Source organism: Giraffa tippelskirchi, chromosome 1, assembly GCF_054371585.1.
Source record: "Giraffa tippelskirchi isolate mGirTip1 chromosome 1, T2T-mGirTip1v1.2.pri, whole genome shotgun sequence".
NCBI lineage: Eukaryota > Metazoa > Chordata > Mammalia > Artiodactyla > Giraffidae > Giraffa > Giraffa tippelskirchi.
In genome coordinates this window covers 77919342-77938378 of record NC_137275.1, presented here as the reverse complement: position 1 = coordinate 77938378, position 19037 = coordinate 77919342, and the positions used below count along the sequence as shown (strand labels likewise).

The following is a 19037-nucleotide window of genomic DNA, read 5'->3' as shown; positions in this document are numbered from 1 at the left end:
GTGATTGCCTGAACCAAATCTTATACAGTTGATCCTTTAACAATGAGGGGGTTAGGGCTACAACCCTCGAAAATCCATGTAAAATTCGTATCAGCCCTTTGTATATGTGGTTGCATTCCCTCTGTATCACCTCCAAAATGGGATGATTTCTTGGTGGGTATCAAGTGAAAGACACAAGCCAGTCAAAGTTCAGGAGGAGGGAGGATTTATTACTTGCAGCAAATAAGGAAAACACCAGGGATCTTCCCCAAAGCAGAGTCTCTCTGAACAGCAAAACTGGAAGTTTTAAAGTAAAGATACATGCATATTCATGAAGAGGCTTAGCTGGTCCACACAGTCTAAGCTTTATTAATTGAGGGGCAGAAAAGGTCAATATCATCAACCTTTGGGTTTCAGTAGATCTGGTGGTTGAGTGTTTCAGACTAATGTTTACCATTGAAACAGAACTGGGAGTCTTTCCAACTGGTATTTGCTATTGTTACTTCTCTTGCCTGATAATAGGTAATGTTTCTGCCTTCTTTTGTTCCTTTAATCGTTAATTACTAAGACCTGTTCAAGGACTGGCATCATGGCCATGCTTAGATCACAATGCAACTTGGGTCAAAAATGTCTTTTATGTCTAGAAAGCCATCCCTAATTGTCTCTCTCTGGGGGACCCTATCCTATCTGCTCATATTTTGCAGTTCCACATCCTCAGATTCAACAGCCAAGGATTGTATAGTACTGTAATGTTTACTATTGTAAAAAATCTGCGTTTAAGTAGACCTGTGTAGTTCAAACAAGTGTTGTTCAAGGATCAGCTGTAATAAGCTAGTGGGCTGGTTGCCCATTTTTAATTCTAGAGACCTTACAGGATTTTCTCATTTAGCAGTTTTCACCCAATGCTAAGCCTGCCTTTCACTGACAAACATATAAAGCAGCTGATATAATTTAGAGAAACCAGGTTGATAAATTTTAATGCCTATGTTAAATTCTTGAGCAACTTTGTGAGGATTTTGTTACTTTGCAAAAAATCTTTGACTATGGCTCACAGTTCATTTTTATTTCAGGGAGTATAAGTTATTAAGAGGTTAGCTTCTGGATCCTCAAAGCTTACTTTATTTTTTTGAATTTTTGTCTGTGACGGGTTTTAGTTGCAGCACCTGGAGTCTTCATTGCCACATGCCAAATCTTCAGTTGCTGCACCTGGTATCTAGTTCCCTGATCAGGGATCAAACAGGCCCCCTGCATTGGGAGCACAGAGTCCTAACCACTGGACCACCAGGAAGTTCCAGAAAACTTAATTTTAAAGGGACAGGTTCTGATACATTGAGAGGAAAAGAGAATAAGAGTTTCAGAGAAAAGGGGAAGTTTAGTGAGGGAATTTGAGGATATAGCATGGATGCAGTCAGTGTAGAAGGAAGGTCTGAAGATGGTACAGGAGGTGAAGTTGGGCCACAATGAGCAGAAGAAGAGGAGAGAGTCAAGACCACCCAAAGGTGATGTCTGAGGCAAAGAAGTGAAGGAAGAAAAGCCTGGTAGCTTGGGGGCCATTTTATATTGTTTTGTTTGTTTTCCTCAGTTCCTCTTAAAATCATGTTTTTTGAAGGGGCAAGTTTAGCTTCCTGATAAAGTTTGAAAGCCTCAAAATACCAAATGAAATAAGTACTCCATTCAGTTCTGGAAATTTTAGTTATTGTAATACAATTTGGCTTTAAGAAAATTAGGTATGTAGATTTCAAAATTTCCCCATAATGGCCATTGATATTCTAAATTGCCTGTTGTCATTTGGTTAGAAAGTCACAAGAGGAAGGGCTACTTTTTAAAAATATTGGATGGGCTGGAATCCTGGGGAAGGGAAAAGGGTGAGAGGAGGTGTCCTCAAAATACTTAGAAAACTGGGACCCTATTTCCTAGAGGTTTTTGCACTAGACTAAAGAACAATTTTCAAACAACTTAACAGCACAGATGGCTCAGTTCAAACAACTGGCAAATCAATCCCTGTCAATTCAAAGGAAACTACCTGGTCCCAGAGGTGCCAGGCCAAAGGCTTTTTCAGCCCATTTCAGAGAATAGCTCTTCCAAAGAAATAGGCTGAAGAGGGAACAATGCAGTTTCATTTGAAGCAACTCCTTCCTAAAGGATTTGGGCTAAAGGCATTTTCAGTCAGCTTCAGATGAAACAGTATGATGTCAATATCAGAACAAAGTGTCAAATGAGTACTTGTAAGCAGAACAAGGCCTTAAGGAGAAAGAGGAAGCCTTTAAATAGATCCCAAATAAGGTCTGGACAGGCTTTGCTTGTGGCTCAGCCAGGAAAGAATCCACCTGCAATGCTGGAGACCTGGGTTTGATCCCTGGGTTGGGAAGATCCCCTGGAGGAGGGCATGACAACCTACTCCAGTATTCTTGCCTGGAATATCCCTTGGGCAGAGGAACCTGGTGGGCTACAGTCCATAGGCAAGCAAAGAGTCAGACAAGACGGAAGTGACTTAGCACACATGTGGTGAACAACAATGGGCTCAATTGTAAACACTGCACCTGTTTTCTCACCAGCTTCAGAGCCTTCCGGAGTCTTCTCTGGTCCCAGTATGGGCCACCAAATGTTGACCTGAAACAGACGGCCAGATATTTCTCTAGCAAAGATGAATTTATTCCAGACCAACAGAGAATTGAAATTCTGGATCTGCAGCAATGGTGAGTCATTTGAGCAAGTCCCCATATGGCAAGGGAGGGAGAGCACTTTTACAGAGGAGAAGGAAGCTGGGAGGGCTACAGTAAACAGAGTCCATGACTTTTCATCGTCTGAGTCCTTGCCAGGAAAGAAGAGGGTCTTTCTTCTTCCTGCTGTGCTCCGCTACTGTCACAACGTGTGAGAACTTTCTCTTTAGGTCTCCCGAGTCTGTTTAACAAAGGTTATTGTTAATTAATTTTGGGAGAGAGTTGGAGGGGGGAAAGGGAGCAGGAGAGAAGTGTAGTTCCCAAAGCTAGGTGAATAAATTGAAGGAGGAGGATGTTATCAGTTATATCATGTGCTACTTACTGGCAGGCTAAGTAAGATAAGTACTAAAAATTGGTCACTGGCTATAGCAATACAGCCATCCTTTGTAAACTTATAGAAGATGGTTCCGTGTGCTCAAAAGAAAAAGAAAATGTGGGAGAATTAGAAAATAATTATATAGACAACCCTTTAAAGGAGTTTTTCTCTAAAGGAGGGAGCAGAGGAATGTGTAGTTAGTGGTAAAGCGGTGGAATTAGGAAAGGGGTTTTCCCCTAAATACTGCAAAGCATCTATAAATCTTGGTTTTAAGTGATGAAATGGGGGTTAATTTAATAAAAAAAAAAAAAAAAATGTCCAGAGAATGGTTTAAGTAGCTTGAAAGCCAGGCTGAGACAAATGTTATTAAGAAGACAAAAGGTATGCCAGGAAGAATTCATGGAGCAAAGACCAAAATCCTTTTCAAATTCAAGCAGAAATGAAACTGTTTCCCAGTCTGTGACAAAATTAATGCCACTCCAATCTCACACTATGCTTAATGGTTTTAATGATGCCATCGTAAAATGAAAACCTGGGAGTATGTTGGTATGAATCAAATTACCGTAAATTTCTAAATGCTTGAAATCTGAAAATAGACAAAAACCTTCATTGGTAAATAAAAATGAATCAAACAACCAAATGCTGGTTGGAGATGAAAAACATGTACCAAAGCAGGAGCAAAGCAGACAGTAATTAAATGTAGAGACATCTTGTTTATCTGGTATTGTCAGAGAGAGAATTCTTCCACCTAAAGGTAATATTCAGATGATTGACATTTACCCTGTTAAGTGCTGCAATTATTTTTGGTTTTAACTATTTTGATGGATATCACTCTTAAATGAATTACATGGTTCTATGCCTTATTAAACAAGAGATACTGAACACAATTTAGTCTTTGATGACCTGGATTAATAATGGCAGATAGATGTATGGAAAAAATACAGAGCTGATGTTGAGATAGGTTTAACTGGCTCCTCCAATTACTGACTTTGTGATCTTGGATAAGTTGTTCTCTGACCTCTCATTTATTTCTATAATTGGAGAAAAAATTATATCCCTTGTAAGGTTATTGTTAGGATTAAAATATTAAGATATTTGTAGATAGTGAGCATTCAAAATGTAAGTTATCATTTTACTATGACATGATAGACAACTGATTCCCTTGCAAGTTACTGAAGTTACTGCAATGATGATCAAGAAAGGGTGAATAGAAAAAGATACAAAGTAAAGGGCTCATGTTTAAGGAACACATTATTTGCATACTAGGTGAATCTGGAACAAAAAATGGTGGGAAATTTACCTGAGGAAACTATGAGATTGGGGAAAAGCAGAGAGGGAGTATATAAAGGCACATAAGGGATGTTCCATCTAAGAATATATTAAAAAATCATATAAAGACCTTCACATTTTGAAAAGTAAATCTCTTGTATGTATATATACCTCTAAATTTTGCCACAAACATAAAAATACTATGCATAAATGTCATAGGGTATGTTTTGTTTGTGTCATATGTGTTTGAAGCATCTAGAATGTTATCAGATGTTGATGTTGTCACTCTAAACTTTTAAAAAGTACTACACTTGTGGGGAGAAAAACATCCATTTGCTACAGTTGCTTAAGAAGATTGTGCATTTTCTCAGAAGGTTCCTTCCTATTGTCTATACTTAAATAATTTGGCAGGTAATATCAGAGATTCCTGTTTGGTGTTACAATCACTTACCTGTTTCAAAAATAGCTTCATTTTCTTTTCTCTCTCTTTCATTTTTTTTTTGTTTGTTTGGTGATTTTCAGAGAAAGAATCAAAATAAAATTGAAATCTGGCATTGTTTATTTCTACAAAGTAAAAAAGTAGTAGAAGAAAAGCTGCCTTATTTTTTCCTTAAAATTGCCTGAAAGTGTTAAAGTGAAAGTGTCAGTTAGTAATATCTGACTCTGAAACCCCATGGACTGTAGCCTGCCCAGCTCCTCTGTCCAAAGGATTTCCCAGGCAAGACTCCTGGAGTAGGTTGCCATTTCCTTCTCCAGGGGATCTTCCCGACCCAGGTATCAAATCCACGTATATTGCATCTCCTTCATTGGCAGAGGGATTCTTTACCACTAGTATCACCTGGGAAGCTAAAATTGCATAGCTAATGTTATTCAGGATTCTCTTTCCTTTCTATAGCTGATACATAAGTTAAAATTAAAATTCAGAGAAAAAAGCAAGAAAATCCAAAACTTGGATTCAGATCAAACAGTATTATCCATGAGGAATTAGCATATTCTTTAAGTTTTTATATTAGTGATTTAATTTTTTTGTCAATGGTCACAAGCATATTATATTCACTTCAGTACAATAATTCCACAGAAAATTATATAAATATAGTGACAAATACCTGTACATAGAAAACATACAAATGTAAAGAGAGAAATTCAAGTCATATGTTTAGAGGGACCCTAAAAAATTTAAAAAAGGACAATGAAGATTAGAGAATGATGAAAAATTAATAAACAAGACACTTTTGAGGAAATAATTTTAAAAGAACAAATGCCACTGATTGTGTGTATAAGTTTTACTTTCTTTTATGTATTGTATGACTCTTTTAACGGAGTTCCAAAATTTAGATGAGTCTTATTAGGCTTCCAAGTCCATGGAGGATGAAGTTAATGACATTTGAAGTTTCCATAATTACTTCATAATTATGTTTGCAATAGGGTACAAACTAGTCAAGATGTATGCTAATTGGATAGTAAAGGTCTGCAACCATTTCTAAGTGATCAATAAAATAAACTATGTTTAAAATTTGTGTTGTGTGATACCTTTTTTTTAATAATCTTATTTAACAAAGCTTTTAAAATATAAATAAAATGCTCTATTCATTTGGTTAGAAGAGATGACTAAACTGCTCTTACTAAGCATTGTTTGGAAATTAAAGAAATTTCTTCTTTAGAAACTGTTTTTAATTAAAAAGATTTATTTTACATTCAAGTATTGTTGATTTACAGTATTGTTTCAGATGTACAGCAAAGTGATTTAGTTATACATATATCTATCCTTTTTCATATTCTTTTCTCATATAGGTTATTAAAGAGTATTGAGTAGAATTCCCTGTGCTATACAGTAGTTCCTTGTTGATTATCTATTTTATATATAGTCGTGTGTACATGTTCTACCCAAACTCCTCCTGTATGCCATCCCCTCACCTTTCCCCTTTGGGAACCATGGATTCATTTTCTAAGTCTGAGTTTATTTCTGTTTTGTAAATAAGTTCATTTGCATCACTTTATTTTTTTTTTTCTTTTTTTTTTAATAAATTTATTTATTTTAGTTGGGGGCCAATCACTTCACAACATTGCAATAGTTTTTGCCATACATTGACATGAATCAGCCATGGGTTTACATCACTTTAGATTCCACGTATAACTGATATCAAATGATACTTATCTTTCTCTTTCTTATTCCACTTAGCATGAATTTCTAGACTCCTCCATGTTGCTGCAAGTGGTATTATTTCATTCTTTCTTGTGATTGAGGAATATTCCATTGTATATATACCACATCTTCTTTATTCATTCCTCTGTCAGTGGAAATTTAGGTTTTTCCATGTCTTAGACACTGTGAATAGAGCTGCTGCCATGAACATAGGGGGTGCCTGTATCTTCCTGAATTATGGTTTTGTCTGGATATATGTCAGGATTGGAATTTCTGAATCTTATAATAGCTCTATTTTTAGTTTTTTAAGGAACCTCTGTATTATTCTCCATAGTGGCTGTACCAATTTACATTCCTTTTTTTCCCACACCCTCTCCAGCATTTATTGTTTGTAGATGACTTTTTGGTGATGGCCATTCTGACAGGTGTGAGTTGATACTTCACTGAAGTTTTGATTTGCATTTTTCTGGTAGTGATATTGAGCATCTTTTTATGTTATTTTTGGCCATCTGTAGTAGATACCTTCTTTTAATTGTGCATGTCAAATAATGTTCATTGTATCTCAGTGTGAATGTGCTGTTTCAGGAGAGTTATATTTGCAAAAGCACCTTGTGAAAAATCTCTTAGTAGGGGAACATGTTGTGGAAAGGAACTCACAAGATAAAACTTACAAAATCAATCCAAGGCAAATTATAAATTAACTAATGAAGTCAAGGGACTATGTCTTCATTGTTGGCATTTTAGGGATACAAGTAGGGAGTCACAACACCAGAGTTTAGGTCATAGTTGGAAAGGCTTTTTGTTAATGACTTAAAAAAATATATATATATATTTATTCTTGGTTGTGCTGGGTCTTTGTTGCTGCCCTGGCTTTTCTCTAGTTGAGGTGCATGGGCATCTTATTGTGGTGGCTTCTCTTGTTGCAGAGCACAGGCTTTAGGGCAAGTGGCTTCAGTAGCTGCAGCACATAGGCTTAGTAGTTGTGGCTGTCAGGCTCTGGAGCATAGGCTCAATATTTGTGGCATATCGGATTAGTTGCTCTGTGGCATGTGGAATCTTCCTGCTTCAGGGATCAAACCCACGTTTCCTGCATTGGCAGGAAGATTCTTTACCAGTGAGCCACCAGGAAAGCCCCTCGTGTTTTTCTGTGTACTGTAAATATAAATGTATATAGTGTATGTTATTGCCTTGAATAACTACCTTTTAGAACAACTACACTAAGTAAAAAAAGTTATGTTTATATTCATTCATTCAATTTTTGATGCTCTTTATTTTTGGTGTACAACAAATTTATGATCTTATGATTACTTCTGCCTAAACTATTTCTTAATAACTGTTTTATAGGACAGGTCTGCTGGTAATAAACTCTTAACAGCTTTTATTTTTTTTCCTGATAAAATCTTTATCTCTTCTTCATCTTTAAATTTATGGATATAGAATTCTAGGTTGAATTTTTTTGTTTCCAATTTTAAAGATCTCTATTTTCTACTATCCTGTGGGTATCTAATAAGATGTCTGTGATAATTCTTATCTTTTCCACTGTATGAAAGTTGTCCTTCCCAATCCCAGCCCACCTTTGATTGCCCTCATATTTTCCTTTTCTTTTCAGTTTGAATATGATACACTTAGTTTTTATTGTGTTAGTATATATTCTCCGTGGTGTACCCTGTGGTTTGGTGTCTGTCACCACTAATTTTGGAAGCTTTAAAGCTATTGTATAATTTCTATTTCTATATTTTCATGTTTACTCATACTTTTCTTGACTGTTTGAATCTACTAATGAGCCCATCAAAGGCATATTCATTTCTGTTTCTGTGTTTTTAATTTCTAATTTTTATTTGATTATTTCTGATAGTTTCAACTCTGTATGAAATTATCCACCCTATTTAGATCTAGCATGTTTGACTATCTTTCCATTAGACCTGTCAACATGTTAGTTCTTTAAAATCTATCTGAAAATAACAATCTATATCATATCTGAATTTGGCAGTTTTTTATATATTCAGATTTTTTCCTCTTTGCCATCTGTCATCCTTTGTAAATTGTGTTGAAAGCTGATCACGTTATGTAGGAAAATAGAGTCTGAGGTGATAGGAGTATAAAGTGAGGATTTGTATGAATCTAGTTATGTTGTGTTTGCAGTATGTTCTTGCCGTGGGCATCGGAGGGCTCCTCTAGTGACCTTTTATTCTTCTCTGCTCTTGGTTTCAGGTCTTCCTTTTGTAAATATTCCTCAGAGAGAATCTGTCTCTCGCAGACCTCCCAGCTGTAATTCACTGGTATTTTTACTGGAGGCTGGTAGGGTGTAGGTCAGAGAAGCACGTGCTAATGTACTAAGTAAGTTTTAGTCTTTGGAATGTACAGTGTGCCTGTTCTTCCTCCATAGGCCCAGTTTTTCTTCTTTTTTTCTCTTTTTTCCTTATTTGTTTTCTCAGCTCCAGTGGTGTCCTCCAGTGTTCCCAGTCTGTGTCCTTAAGGTGCTCTTCCTTACAAATTGAAACTTTTATTTATTTTTTTAATTTTTACCCTCACATGAGATAGTGTTATGGGCTAAATTGTGCTTGCCCCCACAAAATTCCTATGTTGAAGCCCTAAATTCTAGTACCTCAGAGTATGACTATATTAGGAAGTAAAGTCATTAAAGTAAAATAAGGTTCTTAAGGGGGTCTTTAATCCAGTCTCTCTGGTGCCTATGAATAGGAAATTGGAAATGCAAAGAGACACCAGTATACATATGTATATTAAACATCACTGATTGTTACAGACAGATAAGAAAATCTTTGTCCATGTGGAGAGTAATACTGAAAGTAAAAGTACACACTGTATGTGGTGAAGATTTAAGATTTTTTTCAATGTCAAGAATTCACTTTTTACCACACCTATTCTTATTTAGAGAAATTACCTTTTCCCCCTCTATGTCCACTAATCAGCGGCATCTTACCTAGACTAGATTACTATATACTTCTTAAAAATTTGATCATGAACAGAAGGACAATGGAACTGAAAATGGCTGCATTTCCAGTCATCCCAAGGCTAAAACTTTGACCATAAGCATTCTGCTATTGGAATGTTATTCTGTTTCTGTTCTCAAAGACAGGTTAGTTTCTACAATTTAGGTCTGACTTTCTAGAATCCCTCAGTTTCTGTTTCAAATATCTTCCAATAAATTCCATTTTGCTTGATTAGATGAGTTTCTGCCGCTTGCAATGAAACAAGCCCAACTGTTAATCATAATAGAAGATGTTGCTTTATGGCTTATTTGTTTACAAAGGAAACTTTAGTTTTTCAATGCATTTGTTCATATGTTTTAGTTACCTCATTATACCATTAGAATATATGTTTTAAGTTTGCATTATTCTTAAAGCTTGCTTTTAGAAACAAACATTAAAAAATTGCAATAATCTGTGAAGCGATTCAAGGATGGGCACACTCAGCAGGAGTACCTGAAACTGGGACAGGTGTTGAACAGTTCAACCAAACGTACAATTGGCTGGAACACAACAATCATCTGAATTGATTGTGAGAGTTAGGCACACATAAGCTGTTAAATTTCCCTGTAGGAGTTCTCTTACTTTCTTAGTATGTCCTAGATTATTTGACTCCATGAACCACTGTTATCTGAAGGGTAGCACTGATGACACACAGTAGAAGTTGGTTGCAATAACTCAAGCATGCAGCTAGTGAATATTTAAACAGGCAGGAGGCAGAGATAATTTTATGCTAAGTAAATAGTTCCTACAGGTTATACATATGGGCTTCCCTGGTGGCTCAGTGGTAAAGAATCTGCCTGCAATTCAGGAGACACAAGTTTGATCCCTGGAACTTGGGGAGATTCCCCGGAAGTAGGGCATGGAAATCCACTTCCAGTACTCTTGCTGGAAAATCCCTTGGACAGAGGGGCCTGCAGGCTATGGTCCACACTGAGTCTGACATACAAAAAATTAATGGTATAGTCTTGAGGAATGGATAATAGAATAATGCTACAGGCTAAAGAAGCAACAGTTAGAAATAGATGTGAAACAACAGACTGGTTCCAAATAGAAAAAGGAGTACATCAAGGCTATATATTGTCACACGGCTTATTTAACTTATATGCAGAGAGGACATCATGAGAAACACTGGGCTGGAGGAAGCACAAGCTGGAATCAAGATTGCTGGGAGAAATATCAATAACCTCAGATATGCAGATGACACCACCCTTATGGCAGAAAGTGAAGAAGAACTAAAGAGCCTCTTGATGAAAGTGAAAGAGGAGAGTGAAGAAGTTGGCTTGAAGCTCAACGTTCAGAAAACTAAGATCATGGCATCTGGTCCCATCACTTCATGGGAAATAGATGGGGAAACAGTGGAAACAGTGTCAGACTTTATTTTTCTGGGCTCCAAAATCACTGCAGATGGTGATTGCAGCCATGAAATTAAAAGACACTTACTCCTTGGAAGGAAAGTTATGACTAACCTAGACAGCATATTAAAAAGCAGAGACATTACTTTGTCAACAAAGGTCCGTCTAGTCAAGGCTATGGTTTTTCCAGTAGTCATGTATGGATATGAGAGCTGGACTATAAAGAAAGCTAAGTGCCAAAGAATTGATGGTTTTGAACTGTGGTGTTGGAGAAGACTCTTGAGAGTCTCTTGGACTGCAAGGAGATCCAACCAGTCCATTCTAAAGGAGATCAGTCCTGGGTGTTCATTGGAAGGACTGATGTTGAAGCTGAAACTCCAATACTTTGGCCACTTCATGCGAAGAGCTCACTCATTGGAAAAGACCCTGATGCTGGGAAGGATTGAGGGCAGGAGAAGGGGACGACAGAGGATGATATGGTTGAATGATATCATCGACTCAATGGACGTGGGTTTGGGTGGACTCAGGGAGTTGGTGATGGACAGGGAGGCCTGGCGTGCTGCGGTTCATGGGGTCACAAAGAGTTGGACATGACTGAGCAACTGAACTAAACAGGCTAAAGAAAAAGTACTCAGTCTATTCCTGTATTTTTACTTCCCTTTTAAAATAAGAGTCAGGTTTTTGGTACAACTCTAACAATGAAGAATAGTGGAAAACTGCATCATTAAGCTTTCCCTTCATATCTTCTTTGGGGCTCTAGATGTCAGCCTCTGAGAATAATAGAGATAGGAAGATAAAAGAGTAGACAATTTGCCAATTCAACAAATTTTATAATACTTCCAAAATGGGCTGTAAATGTAGTTTAAAGAAATTATGGTAGGTTGAACAATGCCCTCCTCCCAAGATGTCCACATTCTAATCCCAGCCTCTGAATATGTACCTTTACATAACAGAAGGAATTTTGTAGGTGTGATTAAATGAAATATCTTTTTAAAAATGTTTTTATTTATTTATAAGTGAATAAGTCATGTTCCATGATTTGAAATTCAGATGGTGCAATATTCTTTAAATTAAATTATTTTTGGGTGCACTGGATCTTCGTTGCTTTGTGCAAGCTTTCTGCAGTTATGGTATGCAGGCTTCTTATTGTGGTAGCCTCTCTGATTGCAAAGCACAGGCTGTAGCACACAGGCTCAGTAATTGTGGTGCACAGGCTTAGTTGCCCCATGGCATGTGGAACCTTCCTAGACCACGGATCAAACTCACGTCCCCTGCAATGGCAGGCTGATTTCTAACCACTGGACTACCAAGGAAGTCACTAAATGAAATATCTGTCAGTGGGATGATTATCCTGGATCATCAGATAGGTGCAAATGAATCACAAAGGTCCTTGTGAAGGAGGCAGGAAGGTTGAAGAAGGTAGAAGAAAGAGTGATGAAGGAAGTAGGGTTTAGAATTACACACTTTGCAGAGATAGTAAGGGAACCATGAGCCTAGAAATTCTAGAACCCAGAAAAAAAGGCAAGGAGATGGATTTTACCCTGTACTTCCAAAAGAATCTAGCTTTACTGACACTTTGAGTTTTAGCTTCATAAGGTTAGCTTGGGATATCTGGGCTCTAGAACTGTAAATAAATATTTTAAACCACTAAATCTGTGATAATTTGTTATAGCACCAGTAGGAAACTGATATAAAAATAATCAATATTTTCATTTTTGATTCTGAGTTGATAACCTACCTGTGCAAAACACGACTATTATTTATTTCAGGATATTGAAATAATGTCAATATTTAATTGTAATTTTATGATGATTATGTTTTTAAATAGTAGACTTGCCAGTCTTTAAGGTAAAACTATATTAAATAACAGTTTTGGTCACTGCAATAAGGAAAGACCTTAGAAGTTTCTTTAAAAAATGTTGCTTATGCTATTCAAATAAGTTACATATTAAACAACCTACAGAAAATTATATTGCTTGCATTTTTGGTGCTTCACTCAGTTCACTATTATGTGAGACAACTCAAAAATGTATATTTCAGAAACTTAAAAGTGATACGAGCAACTACAGAAAAAAAATACTTTCATGAGGAATCCTAAATTTATTCATGTGTAGACAAATTATTACAACATGTGATGTCTTCACTGATAGCTATGTAAATAAACAGGAGAAGAGAAAATGTTTATATCTTTTTAAAGAGGCTGGAAATTTTCTGAAGGAGGGGTATCATTGTCCCCATTCTAATAAGGCTTAGCTGGATGTTTCTAGTTCACATTTTTTCATCTTTTTATCTACTTTTAAACATGTGCACTTGGATGTTCCAAAGGGACTCAAATTCACCTTGCCCAAACCTGAACAGATACTCTGTTAAAAGAAATCCTTTTCCTAATCATTGTTTTGTTTTTTTTTGAAAGGTAACTATATTCAACTTTTTTCCCAGGCACTAAATCTGGGAATCGCACTAGACTTCTAAGGCATAAATATGTTATGTCTTAGTCTCTTTAGGCTGCCATAACAAAAATACCATAGACTGGGAGGCTTGTAAACAAAACCAGAAATTATTTCTCACAGTTCTGGAGGTTGGGAAGTTAAAGATCAAGTCACTGACAGATTTAATGTATGATGAGGCTCAGCTTCCTGGTTTATAGACAGTCGTCTTACTGTGTCCTCACATGGTATAAGGGACAAGTAAGCTCTCTGAGGTCTCTTTTATAAAGGCACTAATTCCATTCATAAGGGCTCTACCTTCATTGGCTAGTCACCTCCCAAAGTCCTCACCTCCATATACCATCACCTGGGCCTTAGGATTTAATATACGAATTTTGGAGGGACAGAAATACTCAGTTTATAGCAATGTACCACCTATGTTTATGCCTCCAAAATCTGTATCCCAATTGAGAGTTTTTATCTCATTTTCAGATGATGTATCCTATTTCCTCTAAATAACACCATTAAATTGTCAGACCCCTTCCAAGTTCGTCCTTCTTAGGCACTCTCGCTGTGGTATCATAAGCACATAACCATGGTACCTATAGAGTTTTCTTATATATCTTGTGGTTCCTCTTTCATGCAGTTACAAATTTTCTATATTAATTTATGCATAGTTTCTATCTGCTGATGGGACTTAGATTGCTGTACCAGCCTAAACTAGTAATCAAGTGTGAGGGTGAAGTAAAGGCATATTCAGCTATTCAAAGTCTCAAAAATCTCTCAAATGAATTCAACCTTTATTTTGGGAGCTTCAAGTATACGTAAATGAAGAAGTAAACCATAAGAGAGGAAAACCTGAGCTTCAGGAGATAATAGATCCAAAGCAGGAACAAGATGAAGAGAGTTTCCAGGCTGATTGTGAAAGAATAGCCTATAATCTATGTTCGCATGTCCAGAGAACAACAATCTAGAATGGAGTAGGAGGATGAATGGTTCCAGGAGGGATATTTCAAGATCAGCCAAAATGAAGTTTGTTATATTGGCTTCTGTGTTTAACTGCAATAAAAACAGTTGTTAGGATTTAGTCCTAAGGTTAAGGTAAGAATTAATGATAGGCACATATAATACTAACAGGAAAGTCAATTATTATCTCTAGATGAAATTAATGAAACATACTAAATAACACACTCTGTGGCAGAGCTGTAAACAATATTTATGTACCATTTATAGTAAAAATGCCAAATATTTATTTAATTAAAAATTATAGATTCACTGGGAAATGAGGATCTGTGTCTGAGTTAGACTTGTGGGAAGTTCAGGGAGAGAACTAAACACTCTGCTTCCATTGTAGTGACACACATTTAAAAATCAAGAAAGCAGAAAATACATGAATTTTAGAACTAAGGAAGAAAAAAGAGCTAATAATTTTAAAATCAGCTACAGGACTTGGAGTTAAGTAGGGATAGATTGAAAATACCTATTTTTCATTTCACTCCAGATATTTTAAGCTAGGTACATGAATTGCTCAGTTTGGAAAGACTATCAATCCAATTTTGAAAAGTCTTTGGGCTATTAGACATTAAAGTTAAAGATACCCACATACAGATCTGTTCCAAACCACCTATCCTCATCCCCATCCTTAGACAGTCATTTAAATATCAGTAGTATATTAAATTTTATGTGTAGTATTTTACAAAGTTATCTTCAAATGATTTATCAAATTTCATTTTGCTAATTATCTTATGAAGTCCAGAGAGCAAAGGTCACTATGTCTGGATGAGGATTATGTATATGGTTAAATTATTTTATAAAATATATATATTTATATTTTTATATGTAATATGCACAGGTAACTATATCTACATACTATTTCCACTTGTATATTTATATAAAGATCTAGAAAAAGCTGTGCACACTGAAATCATGAAGTTTTCAGGAAAAACTAATGTCTTTCAAATAATTAAATGAGTAACAGGATGTTGCATATGTTATGTGAACATACTGAACAAGGGTAGAAAAAATATAATGTTTAAGTAGGAATTATAAAGAAATTGTGTGCTGTGATTCAAATGGGTCTAAATTATTCTCATTTTTATAAAAAGTATTGAGCATATAGTAAGTTCAGTTTGGTATGTTATAAATGGGATATAAAGAGGAATATAAATTCTTCACTAAGCTCAAAGAGTTTACAGTGAAATGTAGGGTTTAATAAAGTAATGCTAGTGATAAAGGGCTTTATATGTTCTAAGCACTGTAAAGAGTGCTTTGCATGCATTATCTCCCTCAGTATAGCATCTATTCCAAGTATTGGGCCCTTTCATCATCCCCAGTTTATGGAGGGTGGAGCCGAGATTTAAGAGTGACTAAGTAATATGCCCAAAGTGTCAGGGAGATAGTGTTGGAGCAGGTATTTGAAATAAGGTAGTCAGGCTCTAAAAAATATGTTCATAATAAATATACTTTATAAATATATAAATATAATGGCAATAAAACTAAATTATGAAAGTAAAAGTTAAAACAATAGATAACATCATATAGGGCTTTGGAGGATAAAATATTTATACATACTATTTGTGCCCTTAGAAGCAACAACAGTAAGCAGAATACTTAAGGCATCTGTTTAAAGCAGAGCAAAGGTTAATAGAGTTCTCCCAAGAGCACGCACTGGTCATAGCGAACACCCTCTTTCAACAACGCAAGGGAAGACTCTACACATGGACATCACCAGATGGCCAACACTGAAATCAGGTTGATTATATTCTTTGCAGCCAAAGATGAAAAAGCTCTATACAGTCAGCAAAAACAAGACCGGGAGCTGACTGTGGCTCAGATTATGAACTCCTTATGCCATAATTCAGGCTTAAATTCAAGAAAGTGGGGAAAACCACTAGACCATTCAGGTATGACCTAAATCAAATCCCTTATGATTGTACAGTGGAAGTGAGAAATAGATTTAAGGGATTAGATCTGATAGACAGAGTGCCTGAAAAATTATGGATAGAGGTTCACGACACTGTACAGGAGACAGGGATCAAGACCATCTCCATGAAAAAGAAATGCAAAAAAGCAAAATGGCTGTCTGAGGAGGCCTTACAAATAACTGTGAAAAGAAGAGAAGTGAAAAGCAAAAGAGAAAAGGAAAGGTATACCCATTGAATGCAGAGTTCCAAAGAATGGCAAGGAGAGAGAAGAAAGCCTTCATCAGTGATCAGTGCAAAGAAATAGAGGAAAATAATAGAAAGGGAAAGACTAGACATCTCTTCAAGAAAATTAAAGATACAAGGGGAACATTTCATGCAAAGATGGGCTCAATAAAGGATAGAAATGGAATGGACCTAACAGAAGCAGATGATATTAAGAAGAGGTGACAATACACAGAAGAACTGTACGAAAATGATCTTCAGGACCCAGATAATCATAATGGTGTGATCACTTACCTAGAGTCAGATATCCTGGAATGTGAAGTCAAGCGGGCCTTAGAAAGCATCACTACAAACAAAGCTAGTGGAAGTGATGGAATTCCAGTTGAGCTATTTCAAATCCTCAAAGATGATGCTGTGAAAGTGCTGCACTCAATATGTCAGCAAATTTTGAAGACTCAGCAGTGGCCACAGGACTGGAAAAGGTCAGCTTTCATTTCAATCCCAAAGAAAGGCAATGCCAAAGAATGCTCAAACTACCGCATAATTGCACTCATCTCACACGCTAGCAAAGTAATGCTCAAAATTGTCGAAGTCAGGCTTTAGCAATGCATGAAATGTGAACTTCAAGATGTTCAAGTTGGTTTTAGAAAAGGCAGAGGAACCAGAGATTGAATTGCCAATATCCGCTGGATCATCAAAAAAGCAAGAGAGTTCCAGAAAGACATCTATTTCTGCTTTATTGACTATGCCAAAGCCTTTGACTGTGTGGATCACAATAAACTGTGGAAAATTCTTAAAGAAATGGGAATACCAGACCACCTGACCTGCCTCTTGAGAAACCTATATGCAGATCAGGAAGCAACAGTTAGAACTGGACTTGGAACAACAGACTGGTTCCAAATAGGAAAAGGAGTACATCAAGGCTGTATATTGTCACCCTGCTTATTTAACTTATATGCAGAGGACATCATGAGAAATGCTAGGCTGGACAAAGCACAAGCTGGAATCAAGATTGCTGGGTGAAATATTAATATCCTTAGACATGCAGATGACACTACCCTTATGGCAGAAAGTGAAGAAGAACTAAAGAGCCTCTTGATGAAAGTGAACGAGGAGAGTGAAAAAGTTGGCTTAAAGCTCAAAATTCAGAAAACTAAGAGCATGGCATCTAGTTCCATCACTTCATGGCAGATAGATGGGGAAACCACGGAAACAGTGGCTGACTTTATTTTTTCTGGGCTCCAAAATCACTGCTGATGGTGAGTGCAGCCATGAAGTTAAAAGACACTTACTCCTTGGAAGGAAAGTTATAACTAACCTAGACAGCATATTTAAAAGCAGAGACATTACTTTGCCAACAAAGGTCTGTCTAGTCAAGCCTATGGTTTTTCCAGTGGTCATGTATGGATGTATGAGTTGGACTGTAAAGAAAGCTGAGCGCCAAAGACTTGATGCTTTTGAACTGTGGTGTTGGAGAAGACTCTTGAGAGTCCCTTGGACTGCAAGGAGATCCAACCAGTCCATCCTAAAGGAGATCAGACCTGGGTGTTCATTGGAAGGACCGTGTTGAAGCTGAAACTCCAATACTTTGGCTACCTGATGTGAAGTGCTGACTCATTTGAAAGACCCTGAATCTGGAAAAGATTGAGGACCGGAGGTGATGAGGACACAGGGATGAGGTGGTTGTATGGCATCACCAACCAATGGACATGAGTTGGGGTAAACTCCAGGAGTTGGTGATGGACAAGGAGACCTTGTGTACTGAAGTCCATGGGGTCGCAAAGAGTCGGACACGACTGAGATATTCGACTGAACTGAACTAAGACATCTGTATGAAAGAGAAAGTTGCTCAGTTGCGTCGGACTCTTTGTGACCCTATGGACTCTACAGTCCGTGGAATTCTCCAGGCCAGAATACTGGAGTGGGCAGCCTTTCCCTTTTCCAGGGGATCTTCCCAACCTACAGATCAAACCCAGGTCTCCTGCATTGCAGGTGGATTCTTTACCAGCTAAGCCACAGGAGAAGCCCAACAATACTGGAGTGGGTAGCCTATCCCTTCTCCAGTGGATCTTCCTGACCCAGGAATTGAACCAGGGTCTCCTGCATTGCAGGCGGATTCTTTACCAACTATGCTATCAGGGAAGGCATCTGTATAGCTCCACTATAAAAAAGTAGAGATGATCACAGCAGGGATTCAAAGAGGCAGAACCATGTGGGAGGAGTTTTCTGGATGAAAAAAAGAAGTTATCTTTAGAAGCTTAACCGTAAGATGGTTGATATAAGTGTTAAGAGCACAGATCTTGGAACTAGGTAGCCTGTGTTTGAAACCTGGCTTTACAATTTACTAACTCTGTGACATTGGGCTGGTTGTTTAACATCTTTTCTTGGGTTTCCTCATTAATTTAAGAGAGATACTAATAGTATCTACTCCATGGACTTGTAATGAAGAACAAATCTTTGCTATATGTATTATGTGGAGAATAGTGTCTGGAAAACAAACACAATTATAGGTGTTAGATGCTGTCATCATCATTTTCACTGTAAATATAATTTTTATCATTACATAATAATGAATGCATTGGTATAAAAGTGTACTTATAGAGCTGAGATTGTGAAAGACAAGCAAAACAAAGATTAGATAATATCTCATTACAAGAATAATGCAACTGAAAGAGAATTTGATTGTTTCTATGGTA

General features: G+C 36.8%; 1 protein-coding gene across 3 annotated transcripts in view; it reads left to right on the top strand.

The window, feature by feature from the left end:
• Positions 1–19037, top strand: part of LOC145546808 (uncharacterized) — a 244878-nt gene that overhangs the window by 20806 nt on the left and 205035 nt on the right. For all 3 annotated transcript variants that reach the window (XR_014083288.1, XR_014083287.1, XM_081594807.1), the window contains one exon: positions 2535–2675. Coding sequence is in view for 1 of the 3 variants with exons in the window: in XM_081594807.1 (XP_081450933.1) it covers positions 2535–2675 (141 nt within the window). In the remaining 2 variants the exon portion in view is untranslated. The remainder of the gene's footprint in view (positions 1–2534; positions 2676–19037) is intronic.